The sequence below is a fragment of the Rhinopithecus bieti genome, unplaced genomic scaffold, assembly GCF_001698545.2.
Source record: "Rhinopithecus bieti isolate Rb0 unplaced genomic scaffold, ASM169854v2 scaffold_4639, whole genome shotgun sequence".
NCBI lineage: Eukaryota > Metazoa > Chordata > Mammalia > Primates > Cercopithecidae > Rhinopithecus > Rhinopithecus bieti.
In genome coordinates, this window is record NW_016804464.1 from 388,992 (window position 1) to 411,257 (window position 22,266).

The 22,266-nt window shown below is 38.6% G+C and overlaps 1 protein-coding gene across 1 annotated transcript in view; it reads right to left on the reverse strand.

Annotated features, from left to right (window-relative positions):
- The window catches only part of NEO1 (neogenin 1), a 198,651-nt gene that overhangs the window by 171,384 nt on the left and 5,001 nt on the right, over positions 1-22,266 (reverse strand). The window contains exons 3-5 of the mRNA XM_017868541.1: positions 14,903-15,178; positions 11,109-11,262; positions 1,721-1,857 (exon numbers count right to left, since the gene is read on the reverse strand). Of these exons, the coding sequence (XP_017724030.1) occupies positions 1,721-1,857; positions 11,109-11,262; positions 14,903-15,178 (567 nt within the window). The remainder of the gene's footprint in view (positions 1-1,720; positions 1,858-11,108; positions 11,263-14,902; positions 15,179-22,266) is intronic.

Below are 22,266 nucleotides of genomic sequence, written 5' to 3' on the forward strand. Positions count from 1 at the left end.
AAAAAAAAAAATTACTCTATTGTCCTCTTGATACCAGATTTCTCAAATCAACACTTAGGTTCAATCCAATTCTTTTCCTTTTGTAGGTGATCTGCTCTCTGTCACTGGAAGCTTTTAGAATTTTTTTGGCTTTGATATTATACGTTACTGTATATACAATTATATATTATTGTATGTTACTGTAAATGGACCTCAAGGTGGGTTTTTCCTTCTTTCACCTATTTAACAGTCTGTAGGTCCTTTTAGTCTAAGGTGTTCTACAAGTCTAATTCTGAAAAATGTATCTTAATTATTTCTTCAAATATTTGCCTCTTCCTTTCTCTCTAAGACATCTATTTATCTAGATAGTCCTTCTACATGTACCTATCATATCTCTTAGATTTTACTCCATGTGTTATCTTTCTTTATCATTTAATGCTGCATTCTCAGAGAATTACTCAATGTAATCTTCCAATTCATGAGTTTGCTCATCAATGGTATACCTTTCTCTGACCAGGCACAGTGGCTCATGCCTGTAATCCCAGCACTTTGGGAGGCCCAGGCAGGTGGATCGTTTGAGCCCAGGAGTTCGAGACCAGCCTGGGCAACATGATGAAACCCCATCTCTACCAAAAATACAAAAACTAACTGGGCATGGCAGCACATGTGTGTAGTCTCAGCTACTTGTGGGGCTGAGGCACAATGATCGCTTGAACCCAGGAGGTCGAGGCTGCAGGGAGCAGAGACTGTGCCACTCCACTCCAGCCTGGGTGACAGAGGGAGAGGCTGCAGTGAGCAGAGACTACAGTGAGTGAAACAGCACTCCTAACTCTTAGGGAGAAACAGCACTGGGAGCAGTCTTTCTAGATTGAAAGCTACCAATCTGGGAGTTCTGAGGGGGTGGGAAGAAGAGAAGAGGTAGAAAAGTGATCTCTGGTCATTTTAGTCACCTCTAGTCATTTTAGTCACCTCTAGCCGGCACTTGAGGGTACATTTCCATATGGAGGAATGGCAAAGGAGATGGGGATAAAGACAAGACTATGTATACATGACATCTTTATTTTCTGACGTCTGAATCAGAGAACCTACAAGGGGAAAAGGGAAGAGTATGGAGAAAAAGGAAGAACAACTACTCTTGCAGTAATTATCAGAAGTATGAACAGAGGAAAATAAACACCAGATCATCAAACCAAGCTATATTGAGAGGCATAGTATGCTCCTTCCTGGGTGATCTGTTCACCCAAAAGAAAAGGACACCAACACAGAGGAGAGACATAATTTGGGGTCACAGAACAGAGACATCTTCATCAGAAAACATCCTGAGAGAAGAAAAGTGAATCTTCCAGATGCCCCAGATCATACCTTTCCTGTCACTACTACTACTACTACTCAAAATAATAACAATAACTAACATTGAGCTTTTACAATATTCTAGTCATTATTCCAGGGGTTTTACAAGTATTAGCTCTTTTAACCCTCAAACAATCCCAATAAGGTAAATACTCTTATTATTTCCATTTTACAGCTGAGGAAAATGAGGTTCAGAGAAATTAAGTACGTTTCCTATAGTCATATATCTAGGAAACATTAAGATTTAGAATTTAAACCCAAGCAGTCTGGTCTAGGAGTTATGCTTTTAATTGTTTTGCTGTATTGCCTCGACCATGTTAATATTTTTTAAAAATTAGCAGACCCAGAAAGTACACAGAATTTTAAAATTATACAGCAAATATTTACATACCTTGTACTGTAAGTTCTGCTTGAGCTTCAATTGTCTCATTTCCATTATCAGCTATACAAAAATAAGTCCCAGCATCATCCTCAGTAACATCACTGATCTCCAGGCTACCACCTGCCAGCAATACCAGTCTTTCAGAACTGTGTTAAAAAGAAAGAAAGAAAAAAAAAAGATACATTTCAGTACTAGGAAAATAATACCTGAGAAACTCTCCACATAAAATAGAGAAAACACTTAAACAGTATTATTATTTATATAGCTATAGATGAACCAAGACTAACATAAAATTATCAGAATTTAATTTAGTCCAATTTGCTTTGCTCATATTTTACATGCATAAGTATCACAAATACAAATCAAATGTTACAATGAATTATCCCTGACACTTCTAGTTATTCCCAAAGGGGTATCACACTTAGAACCAATTTCAGTTCCTTCAGCCCATCCATGTCTCCCTATTCTGGCCAGTTTTTTCCAAATTATGTAATTTTGAAGTCTGGAATCAATCTGAGAGTTAGTTACACCACCACAGCTATGCTACAATGAGATTAGTAACAGAAAGAAAACATAAAGAGGGCAAAATGTTAGATCCAAAACATTAAGTCAAGGGGTCACAGTGCCTACTGAAAGTTTCCCTATGGTAGCTTATCTAGGAGAGGGAGGAAAAGAGGAAGGGAAGAGACAGAGAATGGTTGCCAGAGAGCTGCTCCCTGGGTGTGGTAGCTGGGCACAAATCAGTCACCATCATGCTATTATCAATCAGGATGTTTACTGGCCAACTCTACAGAGTTATTTAAGCTGATTTAAAGAGAACCTAAATAATCCCATAACACTGAAGAACAATCAATATTCTGATCAAATTTGTATAAAGTGAACAAGTTTAGTTAATTTGGAGAGTTATTAACCAAATCAGACATATAAAGATACTTGACATAGGGCAAGAGATGCAGTTAATTCTAGAGACAAGTACCTAATTAAAGCTGCCACTTTAAAAGTCACTTTCATAGATGACATAAATTCAAAATATAGTACCAAACACAAAAATAAATGTACACATATATTTTTATTTTGAAGTTCCACATCCAAACTCGTTTCCACAGGTTAGACTTTTCTTCCAAATCTTAATACTGTTAAAAAGTTCTGATTACAATTTGGCTTTTCATATAGAATTCCTTATAGGCTGGCCTCAAACTCCTGAACTCAGGTGATCCACCCGCCTCGGCCTCCCAAAGTGCTGGGATTACAGGAGAAACCCCGTCTCTACTAAAAATACAAAAATTAGCCAGGTGTGGTGGTGCATGCCTGTAATCCCAGCTACTCAGAGGTTGAGGCAGGAGAATTGCTTGAACCCGGGAAGCGGAGGTTGCAGTAAGCCAAGATCATGCCACTGCGCTCCAGCCTGGGTGACAGAGCGAGACTCTATCTCAAAAAAAAAAAAAAGAATTCCTTATAAGGGTAAAAAAAATCAGAGGAAATGACTATACAGTCTTGGCCACATTTATAATTCTCATTCTAGGTAAATGAAGTGCTAGTCTGGCTTAAATTTCATTACATTGTAAAGTCTAGGTAACTAATCTTCCTGAATTTGATAAACATGATTAAGTTTCTGGACATAGAAAGCCGAAAGCCAGAATCAGATTTGGTGACTTCTCCAAGAAATACGACCCTGCAAGGTCATGACTAACCTTTATCAAGCAACCTTCCTATCAGAAATGTCTTAATTACACCCTTAAATCCCAGGTTTACCTGATGAAACAGAGAAGCAAGATATTATACAACGGAATAGAGCAGGAATGACTGGGATGAAATAAATGGAGAGATAAGACAGGTCTTTGGTGCCTCACAAAATAAGAAAAATTTACAAAAATTAAAATCCTACACTTTATACCTGGATAAAATTTACTAAGTTTCAGAAACAAAAAACTTAATGTTCATCAAATGAAAAATCAGCAATGTATACACGATACCCAGCTGAGATGAACATAATTTGAAACACTAGTTGTTATTTTTGAAAGCGAGATATAGTAATTTATATCTAATAATTATACTAAAAAATATTGTTGATACTTGATATGCCTGATACTTGATACTGATAGTACCAGTAGCGTAGCAGTCAGTCTTTCTTAATGGGATTGATTTTACTCCCTTTAAAAAAAGCCTGGAAGAATTAATGTCCATTTGCTTGGCAGAATTAATTCATTCAACGAGTTTAAGGCTCACAGTAAAAAGACCATCAAGCCTTTGGAACTCCAAAATTCAAAGATGCAAAGAAAAAAACCAATGTGAAAAAATACATACAGCCAATGGACTCAAGTAAACTCAGTGTTCCTGCGCGTAAGGTATCCCTGAGCAGCCTAGGGTCAGTCTGGAAGAGGTTGGTGTGCTAAGGAGAACTTTTCTTTTTTGACCAAGGGGAAAGGTTTAAAAAAAAATTATTTCAATAGGTTTTTGGGGAACAGGTTGTGTTTGGTTACACGAAAAAGTTCTTCAGTGGTGATTTCTGAGATTTTGGTGCACCCATCACCCAAGCAGTGTACACTGCACCCAACGTGTAGCCTTTTATCCCTCAGCACCCCCCCCACCCTTTCCCCCGAATCCCCAAAGTCCACTGTATCATTCTTATGCCTTTGCATCTTCATAGCTTAGCTCCCACTTACGAGTGAGAACACAGGATGTTTGGTTTTCCATTCCTGAGTTACTTCACTCAAAATAATGGTCTCCCATTCAATCCAGGTTGCTGTGAATGGTATTATTTCATTCAATTTTATGGCTGAGTAGTATATATTTATACCACAATTTCTTTATTCACTCATCAATTGATGGGCATTTGGGCTGGTTCCATATTTTTGCAATTGCAAATTGTGCTGCTATAACATGCATGTGCAGTATCTTTTTTGTATAATGACTTCTATTCCTCATTATAGATACAGGAATGGGATTGCTGGATCAAATGATAGATCTACTTGTAGTTCTTTACAGAATCTCCACGCTGTTTTCCATAGTGGTTGTACTAGCATACATTCCCACCAGCAGTGTAAAAGTGTTCCCTTTTCACCACATCCACGTCAAGATCTATTACTTTTTGATTTTTTGATTATGGCCATTCTTGCAGGAGGAAGGCGGTTTCGCACTGCGGCTTGATTTGCATTTCCCTCATCATTAATGATGTTGAGCATTTTTTCATGTTTGTTGGCCATTTGTATATCTTCTTTTGAGAACTGTCTATTCATGTCCTCAGCTCACTTTTTGATGGCATTGCTTGTTTTTTTCTCACTGATTTGTTTGAGTTCCTCGTAGCTTCTGGATATTAGTCCTTTGTCGGATGTATAGATTGTGAAGCTTTTCTCCCATTCTGTGGGTTGTCTGTTTACTCTACTAATTATTTCTTTTGCTGTGTGGAAGCTTTTTAAATTAAGTCCCATCTATTTATCTTTGTTTTTCTTGTGTTTGTTTTGCATTCAGGGTCATGAAGTCTTTGCCTAAGCCAATGTCTAGAAGGGTTTTTTGAATGTTATCTTCTAGAATTTTTATGGTTTCAGGTCTTAGGGAAAGGCTTTTGAGCAGAGTAATGACACAATCAGACTTTTATGAAGAAACAAAAAAAGGTGGGAAAACACTGAAGCAGAAGTTTGATTATATAATTACAATGGTCCAGAATTAAAGAGCAAAAGATTAACTATGGCTGTAACAATAGGGACAAAAAGAAAGCAAAAAAGTATTGACTACTCTTAAAAAGTTGGATCAAGAAGGTAAGGAGAGAGATTTACTCATTCATTTAACAAATATTTATTGGTGTGTCCATATGTGTCAGGTAGCAGCTGGGAATATAGCACTGAGCAAAAACACAATCAGTGCTGTCATGCATCTCAAGTGGGAAACACAGACATAGAAGATAATTCTACAAAATGGTATAGCAAAAGAACCTGCCAGGAAATTAGGGACGAGGAGAGATTTTCCTGACAAAGTAACCCCTAAGCTGAGATCCGAAGAATGAGTAGAAGCTAACTAAAATGAGGTGGGAAAAATATTTCAGAAAGATAGACTAGCACATGCAAATTAATTGTGGCAGAAAGGATCACAGTGGTTTGGGGATCTAAAAGAAATCAGTGTGGCAAAGTGTAAGAAAAGAGAGGAGGATGAGGATGGAGCCAGACTGCATAAGGCTTTGAAAACCGTTTTAAGAATTTGGGTCCTTAACCTAAGAACAATGGAAATCCATTAAACATTTTTAAAAGTGGGTAGGGGGTTGAGAGTGCTGTGGTAAAATGAGAGCTTTGAAAAGACTGCTCTGGCAGGAGTGTGAAGGTGTATCTGGAATGAGGCCAGAGTACAAGGGGGAAGAACAATTAGGAGGCCACTGCAGAGACTGTAACTTAGAATAAGGCCCGTGGTTAATTCATGGATGGATTCCAGAGACATGTAGGAGGTAAAATCTTGCAGATACATTAGATAAAGAAACTGAGAAGAAAACAGATGTTAAAGACAACTTCTTTAGGATGGTAAGAATGAAGAGAAAACCAAAAAAGAAAACGGTTTAATTCAGTTTTTTGTTTGTTGTTATTTGAAAGAGAGTAAAGTTTTTAAAATCTGCATTGAAGAGACCTTTTCTTCACTGAGATTTCTATTTTTTCATTTGCTTCAAATGTGTTTATAATTGTTCACTGAAGCGATTCTTTGATGACTGCTTTACAATCTTTGTCAGGTAATTCTAAAATCTCTGTCACTGTCTTTTCTCCTTTCAGCTGAGGTTTTCCTGATTCTTGGTATGATGTATTATGTTCAACTGAAACCTGGATATTTTAGGTATTATGTTATGACACTCTGGATCTTATTTAATCCTTCTGTTTTAGCTCTCTTCTTCTAACACCACACTAGCAGAGAAAGTGGGTGGGGGGCGGAGTGCTGTCTCATTACTGTCAGTTCAAGTTTCCCACTCAGCCTCCACTAACATGTAAGTGGGGAGGGGTTTCCTCATTGCTTCTTAGCAGGGTTGGGAGTTCCAGCAGCCCCCTAGGCCTCCGCTGATGCCTCCCTGGGTAGAAGGGGTAGGACTGTCTCATTATTGTTCCCCACCTGGTCACATGGTGTTGACACCACGGAGGGGGCCTTGCTACTACATGATGGTAAAGTCTTGACTCTCCACTGGGCCTCCTTTGATACCACCCTAGTGTGAAGGGAAGGGTTGCCTCTTACAGCTGGATGGGGTGAAAGTCGAGGCTCTCCATGTGTTCTCTACTGACATGGGAGGGGCCTCATTACTGCCTGGCTAGGATAAAAGTCTTGGCTCCCTACTCCAACTTTGACACCACTTAGCAAGGAGGCTGAGATGTCTCACCACAACCTGGGAAGGGTGGAAATCTAGGCTCCTGGCATGGTCTTTGACTGGCATGGTAGGGTGGGGCCACAGTTTCTTCTGTGGTGTTTGACTGGAATAGGAGTAAGTACAGTCTAACAGCTTTTGTCTTGGTGAGATGCCCTTTTCCTGCCCCTTTGGCTAGAGAGCACCTTCTGTTGAGGCGTTTTTTGTTTGTGCCTATTAGGGTTTCCAGGTTGCTGGCTTCTTTAGCTCCAAGTCTGGGACATATGAGGCAAAACACAGCCCAGGTTCCTGACAGGCTCTTGGGCGGGGTGGGGAACCTGAGCCCATAGAACTAACCACCAAGTTGGCTGGGTGCAGTAACGCACATATGTAATCCCAGCATTTTGGCAGGCCAAGATGGATGGATCATTTGAGGCCAGGAGTTTGAGACCAGCCTGGCCAACATGGCGAAACTCTGTCTCTACTAAAAATACAAAAATTAGCTGGCAGTGGTGACACATGCCTATAATCCCAGCTACTCATTTGATCCTGGGAGGCAGAGGCTGCAGTAAGCCCAGATCACACCACCACACTCTAGCCTGGGCAACAGAGCAAGACTCTGTCACAAGAAATAAAAAAAAGAACTAACAATCATGCTGTTCCTTGGGTCTCAAGCTCCCTAGCAACTCAATCTCAATTTTTCTCTCTCTACCTTTCAGTCTTCTTATGCTTGTTTCACATGTAACATCTTGGGTTTTGGGGTGTATTTAGCAAAAGGAATAGGGAAAAATATATCTACTCAATTTTCCCAGAAGTAGAAGTCTTTCATTTGTTTTTTAAATAACCTTATTTTTCTACTACTGTCAATTCTAATAATATCAAGCATTTTAACCTGTTCCTTTGCAGTGGGCTTCAGATCTATCATTCCATTAAAAGATAACATTATTTGACTACTAAATTACATTTTTCTGTCAATCACCTTGAACATTAGCATTTATATTTTCCGGATTCTCTCCCTTTAAATTAAAACTACTTAGTGAATGGGATCCATTTCGACCCCCCTCTTTCATTAGCTATGATTATTGTAAACATGAACAAATGTGATCAAAGGTTAAATATATAGATCAATTCTTGGACATTTATAAAAGTCATGGAAATGTTTTTAAGTTCACTTTCAAAGAAGTCTTAAGATTAGTAATAAAAAAGGATGTTTAGTTATTTAAGATCTTTTTTTTACTAGAGCCAGCCCAACACTATCTGAATTTCTAGCCACTTTTTTCTTTCAACTTCTAATCTTCTAATTTGGGGTCTAGATCATTTATTAGCTAAGGCCTATCTACATATCTCATAAGGCTCTAGCAGAAACAAAGATATTTTGAGTAATTACATACATCCAACCAAAAGCACTCCTGTGCTTCATTCACTTACTTATATTTTCCTACATTACTTTGGGTTATTCAAGCTAAATATATTGCCCACCACTTCCCCTCCCCAGTTATGTGCCAGGCACTGTGCTAGAGTCTGGATAGACCAATGTGAACACCACCAACACTGTCCTGCTCTTATTTTCTTCTGAAACTTCTTGAGACAGTGAAATATCAAGGCAGTGCTTCTCAGACTTTTCAGCCACCTAACCTGAGTATTCAGGAGCCTACAGAACTAAAGGCAGAAATAAGTCAACTCAATCTTCAAAGTCTACCACTTTATCCTTAAAATTCAGAGGAATATTACTAACCACGACATAGTCACTAAAAATTATCTGCTCCCAAGGATATCTCTGAATAAAACTGGATGTTTCAGGAAGATATGAAACTCTTCTATCATGACATGCATACCCTGGCCCACTCAGACCCCAGTCTGAGAATCATTCTACTAAAAGAACAATTCTCTGACACATTGTATAAAATAGCAATCCTATCTCTATTTCTCTTGGCACTCCTGATATAATTTGTCTTAATCTTCTTCATAGCACTTACCATAACCTGACATTTTTTATTTTTACTTAGTATCTGACTCTTTCCCACTAGAATATGAGCTCTATGAGATCAAGAACTCCATCTGCTTTACTACTCTACTCCCAGCACCTGGAACATGCATGACATAGTCAGCATTTGATAAATATTTGTTGAGTAATTACTGAACAAATGAGAATCATAGAAAGCCTCACATTTATTTCTGACATAAAAAATCATTATATATAAGTTTTATATCTTCAGAATATCCCTTCATGACAAAATATGTTTTAAAATAACATATTTCAGCCTTCCTACTCCTGATAAAGATTTTGTTCTAACATATAGCCAATTAAAATTTCTACTGTAAGAACTTCACATGTTTATCCCTATTTTAAGGTTCCCTATGTTTCAGTTGGCAAAAAAAAAAAAAAAAAAATTGAAGTCTTATAAATTCTTTGCTTATATAGTATTTAGCTGGAAAGAGGAGCAGAAAGGAAGTAAAATGTAGAAAGGAGTAGGGAGGAAGCAAAATGTGGAGAGAGGAAGTTGGTGAGTGGATGGATGATGAGAAAGAAATGAGGTGATGTTGGGGAGAATGCCATGTTTTGCTAATGGAGCATGTGGGGAACAATCTTGACCGTATTCCATCATCCCCAGTGATCATTGTAGGCTGATCACCCAGGTAACTAGACAGATACCCATTTCTACATCTTGGCCACTGAACTATACAAATTAAAACTGTCTGTTCACTTTTGATTACACAACTGAGAAACTCTAGACCTGCCTTGTCCAAATCAATAGCCACTAGCCACATGTGGCTACCTGAAATGTGGCCTGTGTAACTGCAGAACTGAATTTCTGAAATTTTAAAATAAATGTACAAGCTAAAGCTGTGTTAAATGTTTCCCACTAAACACAAACTTTACTGTTTTGGTAGAACTACATTTCATGTTAACTGGTACATCACATAAAATATTACTATTATATTTATAATTGTACGTGTACTTCTTACTTTTAAAACATGGCTATAAGACATTTTAAATTACATGTGTGGCTTGTGTTATACTTCAATTGAACAGCACTGCTGTAGAACAATGGTCCTCAACTGGGGGCAATTTTGCTTCCCAAGGACTATCTCACAGTATCTAGGGACATTTTTGGTTGTCACAATTTGGAAATGCTACTGCCACCTTTGGGTAGAAGGCAGGGATGCCAGTAAACATCCTACAGTGCACAAGATAACATTATATTTTGGAAGCAAAAACATACCTACCTACCACCACCCCACATCTCTTAGGAGAATACATCTGAGAAAAGCACCCATTGCATAAGGGAGTAATGAGAGGAGACAGGAAGGAGAGTAAGGTGGTTGGTATTTTGTGAAAGATGAAGAATTTATGATTTCTAACAGGATTTCAAAAGGCAAAAACAACAGGATGAGGAATACAGTTTCTTTTCCTTTTTTTTTTCCTTGAGATGGAGTTTTGCTCTTGTTGCCCAGGCTGGAGTGCAGTGGCACGATCTCGGGTCACTGCAACCTCCACCTCCTGGGTTCAAGTGATTCTCCCACCTCAGCCTCCCGAGTAGCTGGGACTACAGGCGCATGTCACAACGCCCAGCTAATTTTTTGTATTTTTAGTAAAGACAGGGTTTCATTGTGTTAGCCAGGACGGTCTCGATCTCCCAACCTCGTGATCTGCCTGCCTCAGCCTCCCAAAGTGCTGGGATTACAGGCGTGAGCCACCGTGCCCAGCTCAATTTCTCATACTGATTGTGCAATGGAAAAACTACTGTCAATGAAATGCATATGAGAATGAGTAAGAAGACTCAGGCTACTCAGGACCAAAGCTCTTGCAAAAATTTAGGGAAGAAAATCCTGAAGCCTTAAGCTGAGTACACTGCTGCTTCAACAGAACAAAGGGAATAATTAATTATCTCTTAATATTTTGAAATTATCTTTTCCTTTAAATATCCTAATCATATATATCATATAAACATATTTCAAGGATGACATATGAGCATTATGATGTGTTTAAATAAAGTTGATAATCTTTTTAAATTAGTCAATAGTCCCAAATGGGATTAGACAAAGTCGTAAGCTAAGGCTGAAAAAGGCTTTTAGGCAGACAACACTTACCTCTCTGTATCAAGTGCCTCCTCATTTTTCATCCATTTAATGGTTGGAGTAGGAAGTCCTGAAGCAACACATGGCAACACTACATCCTGACCAATGACTCTGACTAAGGGAGAAGGCTGTTTCAAAAACACCAAGTCTGATGTCACCTCAGTATCTAAAAAAAAAACAAAAAACAAAACAAAACAACAAATTAACAAAAGACAATAATTAAATAAAGGACAAAACAAGCCGGGCATGGTGGCTCACACCTGTAATCCCATCACTTTGGGAGACTGAGGAGGGAGGACTGCTTGAGCCCAGGAGTTTGAGATTAGCGTAGGCAATATAGCAAGACCCCATCATTACCACACACACACACACACACACACACACAAAAGACAAAGCACTTTACTGCTTTAATCTTGAGGAATGACTAGTTCTTATTCAGTCTGTGTGGCTTTATATGACAAAATATTTTAAGCAAAAATGATATAAAGATTTCCATTCAAATTAGCAAACACTTCTCAAACAAATTCTATGTGCAAAGCATTGTGCTGGGCTCTTTAGGGGTCTTAAGGACATATAACGTACTGCTCCTGCCTTCAGGGTACGTACTTGTCAATCAATTGAGGGATATTTGACATGAATCCCCTTCACGTTGAAAGATAAGATAAAAGCCATAGGAGTGGTACAAACAGTGGAGACTGAGTAAGCTCAGGATCCTTGGCATCTTCCTCCTTGGTATCCTTATCCATACTCACAGGGATAAGATGTTTCCTTTCTTTCCCTGTATCTGTGTATTATTTCTGAAAAGCTTTCAGAGTTTCATCTCTTTAACTTGCTCACTTAGTCTGTCAATCCCTTGATTTTGTAATTGAGCAACCATCTAGCTACTACCATATTTGTATATTTCTTATTCAGACATTAGAATTAATGCGTGTTCACTTTATAGAGTTGTCCTCTTGTGGAAACATGGAAAGGCCACACTCTTGTGGGCAGAAGATAGAGCTCGCTCCTCAATAGGATAATATTAACTTAACATTGAGTTTTGACAAAAACGGTCTCAGGCTGAAAAGATGTGACTCTTTTGCTCACATGCTTTGGAAAAGATGTTCTACAGCCATGATAACAACCTCCAGGACTAGCCTTAAACTTGTCTAACCTATTAGTGACAGACCCATGGGCATGGTAACAAGGAAACATTGCCTAACTGATTAGTGACAACTCACAAGGGTGAATGTGCCTTTGAAAGCCAAACAAGCTCAGGCTTTGAAAGTCAGCCAACTAATGGTAGAGTCATTTGCTTTTAAGGTTGACATTCGCTTGCTCCCACCTCCATAATCAACCACAAAACATGTTTCTATGACTGACATTAATCCACCTCTGTCTCTTAACCAGTACAACCAAAAACAATGTCTTCTGAAAAACTCTATAGGAGATCAGGACTTAGCTTTGCTCAAGAAAACTATGTTTGATGAGCACAACTCTCCCTTACTTAAGTAAGCAAAACATTCCATGTTATGTTTTTGTTTCAGATATTGAGTAGTGATCTCATCTTTTGACACTACAAACCTTGTTTTCTTGGATCACATTTTGAGGATTTGCTTAAATGCTACCCTACGTGTTGAGAAGTTATTACCTCCATCATGTAAAAGCAAGTGAGCAAGCAGGCTGAACAATATTGGTATATGGCAATAGTTCTTTTTTTAAATTCACCTTGAATTACTTAGGTATATTTAATCAAATTTTGATAAGAATCAATTAAACAAATTCATAGCAAATATTACTGGCTTCTATGTGCCAGAAAGTGTTTTTGGCAGCAGACAAAATTCCCTGCTCTGATTGAGTTTACATACTAATGAGGGAGAGAGACAAGTAAGATAGAATATGTCACATGGTGATATGTTCTGAAGTAAAATGAAGGTAGAAGGAGAAAACACTGAGGGTGGAAATCAAAGACTGTTGTTTTAAACACAGTGTTCAAGAAAGGCTTCACTGATAAAGTGATATTGGAGCAGAGATGTAAGAGAGTGACCCAGGCAGGTATCTGAGGAAAGAGGATTCCAGGCAGAGAAAATGACCAAGAGCGTATCTGGAGTATTGTAGAAACATAAAGTGATCACAATCTTCGAGTGAGGGAGAGAAGAGTAGGAGATGGGATAGGGGAGAGAAAGGAAGAAAGTGGTATTAAGATTATAAATCTTTACAGGCCAGAACTTTAACTCTGAATGACACAGAAAACCATTAGGGAGTTTTGAGCAAAGATGTGACAAGACCTAATAATATACACCTTACACTGGCCACTGTGGCTCACACCTGTAAGCCCAGCACTTTGGGAGGCCAAGGTGGGACAATCACTTGAGCCCAGGAGTTCAAGGCCAACTTGGGCAATACGGCAAAATCCCATCTCTACAAAAAATACAAAAAAATTAGCCAGATGTGGTGGTGTGAACCGTTAGCCCCAGCTACTCGGGAGGCTGAGGTAGGAGGAACACTTGAGCCCAGGAGGTCAAGGCTGCAGTGAACCAGGATTACACCACTGCATCTAGCCCGGGTTACAGGGCAAGACTCCGTCTTAAGACACACACACGCACACTTTAAAAGATACTGTCCTTGCTGAGAATATACTGAGACAGAATTGACGAGGGATAATGACAAAAAAAGAACCCGGATTTTTAAAAAGATCAGTTGAAGGGCTATTAGGAACACCCTCAAGAGTTGCAGCTCAGAGTCCTGCTTTGCAAACCCATCCATAGGTTAAAAATGAGCCTATTTAATAGACATAGAACTCTTCCCAAATAATGTAGGGACGGTTCAATTATATTCAGAAACTCAAATTTGAGATGAGAAATATGGAGGGGGCACCTAGCAGTGAGAACAGAAGGTAAACAGTCATGAAACACCAAAAGGCTAGAGAGGCTATGATGAGCTACAAGTGGGAGGAAGTTATGAGTAAGCAGAAGTTATACAGTGAGAAAAGATATACAGAATTGATTAGGAGGAATGCCAGAAGGGGCAGGAACTGAGAAGACACACAAAAAGAAAGACTCAAATAGGAGCTGAGTTTACACTAAAATGGGGAGTATAAAGATCCAAGGACTCTTGCCTGCCATTGCCTCTAGAGCCACCATGTTAACACTTACCACCCAACCCATCCCTTATATGAATTAGCCTGGATAGGTATCTGATTTGTATAAGTGAAAAGATCTAACAATAAAAGTATCCTATTGTTGGGGAGAAGGCTTGACAAAAGACACAGAGCTAATATTTTTTTGACCAAGAATACCATTAGATAGTGAACATATTTTATCGCTTGATAAATTTTTAATAATGCATTCCCTGAAGAGTGGATCTTCTGGTACATTTTCTTCTTTTCACTCCTGTAAGAAACTGAGACTCCTTATGCTGAGAGTAAAATGTCATACCACATATTAACATTCTTCTTTTTTTTTTTTTTTTTGAGATGGAGTCTTGCTCTATCGCCCAGGTTGTAGCGCAGTGGCACAATCTCGGCTCACTGTACCCTCCACCTTCCGGGTTCAAGCAATTTTCCTGCCTCAGCCTCCAGAGTAGCTGGGGTTTCAGGCACCCGCCACCATGCCTGGCTAATTTTTGTATTTTTAGTAAAGACAGGGTTTCACCATGTTGGCCAGGCTAGACCTCAGGTGATCCACCACTTCAACCTCCCAAAGTGCTGGGATTACAGGCATGAGCCACTGTGCCCGGCCAATATTCATTATTTTTAAAAATTCTAACAGAACGATGTTTACCCATTCATAAACATAAAACCATCAGTCCTGATAATGAATTAATACCTGGAAGAACCTTCAATTCAACTTCATCACTATACTTTGGTGGCCCACCACTTTCCACTATGCAGCGATAAAGCCCGCCATCTCCTTCAGTTGCATTGCTGATAACCAGCATTCCACTTGGAAGTTTGATAACTCTATCATCCAGAAGAAGGGGGTGTCTGTTCTGTTCCCACCTCACAAACGGGACCAAATCTGCATTAACTTCACAATTCAGAATTGCGCTGTTCCCAGCATAAACTGAGGAAGGTTCTGGTTGGCTGGTAAATCTTGGAAGACCTGGACAAAAAAGGAAAAGAAGAAATAAAATTTAATTAAATACTACTTTAAAATTTTGTCTTGGGTGCCAGGAGCAAGTCAGCCCACATGGCTACAACATATGGCAGAACCAGGGTTGAAGAAAAGGTCCACAGAAATAAGCTAAATACAGGAATACTGGGCAAATAAGTAAATGCATTAAGGATAATTGGAATCAGATTCCTCACAGTTGGAGAAGCAAGACACAAACATTGAAAAGGAGATGGGTAGAATAAGTCCTATGGTACTGGTCTAGAATGGAGGTATCAGTGTAAACGTCATGGTTTTATATAATTATAGAAATAAAAATACATATGGGTGTCTATATAAATATATGTGTGAAATATTTATACATTTTGTCTAGTCATTACTTATTAATTGCTATACCTATATATATATATACACCTATATACTTCCTAGCCCTGTCCACAGAGAAGGTCCAGCATCGATATCACTTCAGTAGCAATGGTACATATGGTGTCTCTACCTTTTCTAAATAACACTCTTGGAGAAATGGCCAATTCTAAGAGTGCAGATGGAGAGAAAGTACAAGATGAACCTGGAACATCTTACAACATAAAGTAACAAAAGTGTCCGAAGAACAATGAAGACATATCAAAAGGGCATAGAAGTCAGACTGAAGGGAGCTTCCTCTGGTTAAATCTGGGATAATGGTATTAACATGCATTACAACCCACTGAATAAAACAAGAATCTGTGGGTTCATGCAAATGTAAACAAGTAAGTGGAAGAGAAGGAAAAGCTCTACCGTATAGAAATGATGGAACTAGAAAAATCACCATTTGATAGTAATAACTGATTCAGGCATGAATCTCAATGGATACTAAAACTAATAAACAAAAATGTGATGAGGAACAGTATATTTACAGAGTATCAAAGTATCTCTTCCCAAAATACTCATTACTAATTAACAAAAGTACAAAGCTTTACAATGGAGAAACACTGCACAGACCATCTTAAGTAGTAAAAGTTAACATCACCAGCAACAGAACAAAATATCACATGCTTCTTGGCATGATGCACAGAGAACACAGCATTACTTCTGTGGTATTTCTCCCAAAACTGTGAAATCTGAATCTATTCATGGGAGAAATCGAACAAACCCAAAATGAGGCAAGGAAAAACCAAGTTATGTCAAAAGAGTTTAAAGAGACACAACCACTAAGTGAAATATGTAATCTTGGGCCAGAAAGAAGAGTATGTGTGGGAGGCGGACAGGGGTGTACTCTGCTTTTGGTTTTTACTATAAAGAACATTATTGAGATAATCAGTGAAATCTAAATTAAACGGTAGTGTTGTATTACAGTTAATTTCCTAATTTTGATGGACATCTGTGGTTATCTAGGAGAATGTCCTTGTTTCAAAGGATTATACACGTAGGTATTTAGGTGGCAGTTACAGGAAAACCTGTCTGCAATTTACTCTTAATGGCTCAGAAAAAATATGTATTTGGATGTATGCATATTTGGGGGATAAGGCAGATATGGTAAGATGTTAATAATCAGGTAATCTAGGTGAAGGTATATGAGATTTCTTGGTTCTATTCTTGCACCTACTCCCTAAGTTTGAAATGATCTCAAAATAAAATGTGAACCAAAAATGTCATCATAAATATAGATGCCACAGGATGCAATAGCTAAGAGCATCAGTTTTCAAGTCACATATCTGAATCTGAATCCCAACACCACCACTTCATGGGTGTATGAAGTTGGCAAGTTATTTAACCACTCCCTAAGACTCAGTTTCTTCACAAGTAAAATGAGAATAACAGGCCTCACAGGATTGTTAAAAAAAAAAAAAGTACCTAAAATAAATAATTTATATATAGTATATTACATAAACACTTAACTACCTATTATAATTAATATCTAAAAAGTGAACGCTATGCTCAGAATGAAACAAAATGTTTCTTCAAGGAAGAACAAACAAATCATGAGAAATGATTACAGGTTTTCTAGTTTTATGACGGTGAATTAGTCCAAACATAAATCACACAGGTTTTACAGCCCTGCAATAAGCTTTTTCTTTTTCTTACTTTTTTTTTTTTTTTTTTTCATTTCAAGGGGATCTTTGCAGGAAAAGAAATAAAGATAAAATTGTCCAAAAAATCTGCTTTTTTTCCTTGAGTTCCCATGATTTGATCAAAAATCTACTTTTAAGAAACCAGAATATCAGAAGAAAGGAATTAACAAAGAGAAACACAGAAACTAATAAAGTTGGGGAAAGGAGGAAATGTTAATCAATAAAACCAAAATATAGTCTCACTCTGTCGCCCATGCTGGAGTACAGTGGCACAATCTTGGCTCGCTGCAACCTTTGCCTCCAGGGTTGAAACGATTCTCCTGCCTCAGCCTCTCAAGTAGCTGGGGTTACAGGCGTGCACAAGCATACTGGCTAATGTGTGTATTTTTAATAGAGATGGGGTTTCACCATGTTGGCCAGGCTGGTCTCAAACTCCTGACCTCAGGTGATTCGCCCATCTCAGCCTCCTATAGTGCTGGGATTACAGGCGTGAGCCACTGCGCCCAGCTCAGTTGTATTTTTAAATGTCAAAAAATTCTTCCTCCTGAGGTCTCATGAAAATTAATAATTTTTAAAATGTAAGCTCACAAAAACATATGGAGAATTGGCAGACAAGAGATTTCAAAGAATGTCTGAGTAGGGAAAGCAGATGGAGGACTAGTAACTGACATATCAAGGCAGGGAACGCTGCAGCTTCCTGCGCTCCCAAGAAGAAAGCCAGTTGTCCTGCTGCCTCCGGAGAACTGCAGGACAAAAAGGAGAGTGGGAATAAGACCCGGAGTTGACAAGAGGATATTAACAATGTCTGTATATAGAGCACCCTATTACCCCACCTCTGGGCACAAAATACCCACAGCCAGCATACTGCTCAGGCAGAAAAACAGAAATTTTGGTTGTGGAGAAATGAGACAGCTCAGTGAAAAAGACCTCTCATACTTAATTCTATGAGGTACCTATTTACTGTTCTTTTAAAAACTTTCCTTCTTGCTTGACTTGGCTACGATCAGTACTACTGTTTGCAACCAAAAAACTCTAAGAGTCTTTTAGAATGGCAATTTGGCAGAAATTTAAGTTTTATTGAGATATAATTTATATACCATAAAGTTCACTATCTAAAGTACATAATTTAATATTTTTAGTATATGAATAAAGTTGGGTAATCATCACCATAATCTAGTTTCAGAACCTTTTCATCATCCCAGAAAGAAACCTTGTACTCACTTGCAGTCATTCTGCATAACCCCATACCTATCCCACAATGCCTAGGAATGGAATTGCTGGGTCATATGGTAACACTATGGTTAACATTTTGAGGAACTGACAAACTAGTTCCTTTTAATTGCGCACACACACAAGTGTATCTTATGATCCAGGAATCCCAATTCCAGTAATCTATTTTATAGAAATAAAGATTTGCAGAAGGCAGTTCACTACAGTATTGCCTATAATATCCAACAATTTAATCCATTTAACTGTTCATCAACAAAGACATCTTCAAATAAATCACAGTAAGTATATCTAGACAATGTATACTATGCAACTATTTAAAATAACTTTTATTTCATCCCTTAGCTTGGATACTATTTACTCCTGATATCTAGGGCCAAGAGTGGGTTAAATAACTTTCCTACAGAACCCTGTGTGCAGTCACCGCAGAATGTATCACCTTTTATGGTGCTGCTTGCTTAGATACTGGGTCAAAAAATGCTTCCTGAAGGTATCAAAGCTAAGAGAAAGAATGGACAAACTTAGCAGAGGAGAAGAAAGTGAGGAAAAGGTGGAGGATAAAATTAACAGGCAGTGGGGATGCCATGAGCAAAGGGTGGAAGGCAGAATATAAATGAAAGGAAACAAAACACTCAGTACTGCCAGTGGTTATAACTGTGGTCAGGGTGATGATGGAGGTAGGGGACAGGAGTGGGGACAGAGGCAGGGTGAAATGTTAAGAAATAAGGTTGGAGAAGTGAAGGCCAGCTCATAAAAGGAATCAACAGGCCTGTTATTTGAGAGTTTAGATGTTACCTTGATGGTGTTACTGGAGGATCACTGAAGGACAAGAAAGAGTACTCTAGCCAGGGTGGAGACTGGACTGGAGGAGGGGAAGAGTAAGGTAGCAGGCAGATGCTTACAAGGCTGTGGTGAGGGAACACTGGGAGTTGCCTCGGGAAGGAGAAAGTGGATTAAATACAGAGAAATTAGGAAGCAGAATTCACTGGATTTGATGATAGTATGTGGGGGGACAGCTGAGAGGAAGGAGCCCATGAATAATGCCCAGATAAGAGACATTTAAGAACTTAAATTATAAACACTGACCTCATTATGACATTGTAGAGGCAGTCATTATACTAATTTATTTAAGAAGCATGTTGGAGAAAGCCCAGCAAACAGATTATTTAAGGGAGAGAGAAGAAAGAAAAGAAAAGAAAAGAAGGAAGAAAGGAGAGGGGAGGAGAGGGGAGGGAGGGAGGGGAGGGGAGGGAGAGCGGGAGGGGGAGCGGGAGGGGAGGAGACGGAGAAAGGAAAGGAGAAAGGAAAGGAGAAAGGAAGGAGAAGGAAAGCGAGAAAGGAAAGGAGAAAGGAAAGGAGAAAGGAAAGGAGAAAGGAAAGGAAGAAAGGAAAGGAGAAAGGAAGTGAGAAAGGAAAGGAAAGGAAAGGAGAAAGCCGAAAGGAGAAAGGAAAGGAGAAAGGAAAGGAGAAAGGAAAGGAGAAAGGAAAGGAGAAAGGAAAGGAGAAAGGAAAGGAGAAAGGAAAGGAGAAAGGAAAGGAGAAAGGAAAGGAAAAAGGAAAGGAAAAGGAAAGGAAAGGAAAGGGAAAAAAAGGAAAGGAAAAAGGAAAGGAAAGGAAAGGGAAAGAAAAGAGAAATGAAAAGAGAAAGGAAAGGAAAGGAAGAAAAATACAAAGAGGAAAGAAGGAATAAAGGAAGGAAGGGAGGGTAGAAGGGAGGGAGGGAGAGAAGGAAAGAAAAGGGAAATTTTCCATCTTCAGTCTATGACTATGGAATAATTACAGAAACTTTTTGTCACACCCAAATTCAACTTTGAGTATTTGTCCCCAAAGAGGAAAAAAAAAAAACAGCCATTATGCTCTGAATGTATGAGCAAATATACTCTGGAGTGAGCATGAGATGGGAAACCATAATCCTGGAGTAGGAATGAGATGGGAGACTACTATCTCTAAGGTCCTGTCTCACACGTGGGCATTTCACCAAGGTGAGAGTAAATACAGGACTTAAAGATAACATTTTTGTATAACATGACCCTTCACAAAAACTATTTCCTCTGGTACTCAAGTAAAGAAACACTGTCTCAGGAATACTAGTATCTACTATAAAACAGACATGACTTACTTAGATACCACATCTTCTAGATCCCTAATTTTTCTTACACTTTCCATCATTCTTCAAATAAGGAAACTCTGAAAAGGAGGGAAAGTTCCTCTCTTTATAACTGTCTGCTCTCCACCTTAATATACACTCTCTAGATTTTATTTATTTATTTATTTATTTATTTATTTTTTGAGACGGAGTCTCGCTCTGTTGCCCAGCACCCAGGCTGGAGTGCAGTGGCCGGATCTCAGCTCACTGCAAGCTCTGCCTGCCGGGTTCACGCCATTCTCCTGCCTCAGCCTCCCGAGTAGCTGGGACTACAGGCGCCCACCACCTCGCCCGGCTAGTTTTTTGTATTTTTTAGTAGAGACGGGGTTTCACAGTGTTAGCCAGGATGGTCTCGATCTCCTGACCTCGTGATCCGCCTGTCTCGGCCTCCCAAAGTGCTGGCATTACAGGCTTGAGCCACCACGCCCGGCCACTCTCTAGATTTTAAAACAATCCAATTGAATGTCATTTCCTTGGTTAAGGCATCAAGGAACCAGGATTCTGACTTTACTGCAAGTTTTACAAAACCATACTAAATGGTTATGCTGGGTAAGATAGAAGTTGGCCATCAAAGTGATTTAATTTTCCTATACCACTTCCTCTGCCACTTCCATGTTTAAAAGGAGAAAAGAACTGCTCAGTACTTCTGATAGCAATATTAAGCCATCAGACAAGTGGAAACATGCTACAGTTTATTCTCTACGGCACTGAGCAACCCCTATAGCAAAGTCCCATACACAGAGTATATGCACGGTTGATATCTGTTAAATGAGTACATTTGTTGCTACTAATTAAATGAAAACTCCAAGAGAAGAGTGCTTTTATCAAGATGTACATGTTACAAATATTTGAAAATGCAAAAAAAAAAAAAAAAAAAAAAATCACTTAAAACTTACCTGCTACTGTGAGCTTGGCTGTTCTACTGACAATAGTTCCAAGACTCTCAACAGTGGCCACACACTGATAATAACCTTCATCAGGTTTATTGTGCTTGGAATGCACCACGTTGCTGATAAATAAAGATCCATCTGGGAGAAGCTGGCGTCGATCATCTGATGCTAAGTTTAAAAAAGTTCCATCTTTTTTCCATTCAATTTTGGAGAAGGCTCAGAATATGCTGAACAGTTTAATATAACAGAAGAGCCTCTAACTGAGAGTGTATCCACCGGCTCCACCAGAAAATAAAATGGAGTGAACGTTCTAATGCTGGCTCCTACAAAACAAAGAAAAGAACAAAGTTAAGCAAACCTTTCTTCTACTATTTCTGTCAGAAAATATATTACTAACAAGTCCAAAATTATTAACTGTTGCTCTCTGGATATGACACATAAATACAGTCATCTCACTATAAATGTCTAATAAATAAGATTTACTTTGAAGTAGGAAACTAAACTTTGATCCATTTAGAAGAACATTGGGGGGGGAAAAAAACCTTCTACCTGAGATAAACAAGCCTTGTTAAACAACATGAGTATCTAATAAAAGTTTTATTTCAAACCCTAGAATTAGATTTATAAATACTTTAAGTTACTGCATTCAAAGTGAAATTCTCTATTGAACATAAAGGAGGCAGAAAATTAAAATGATTCTTCATTAAGAGGTATCTTTTTATGTTTATTAGTTATTTGTATTTCTTTCATAAATTTACCATACAC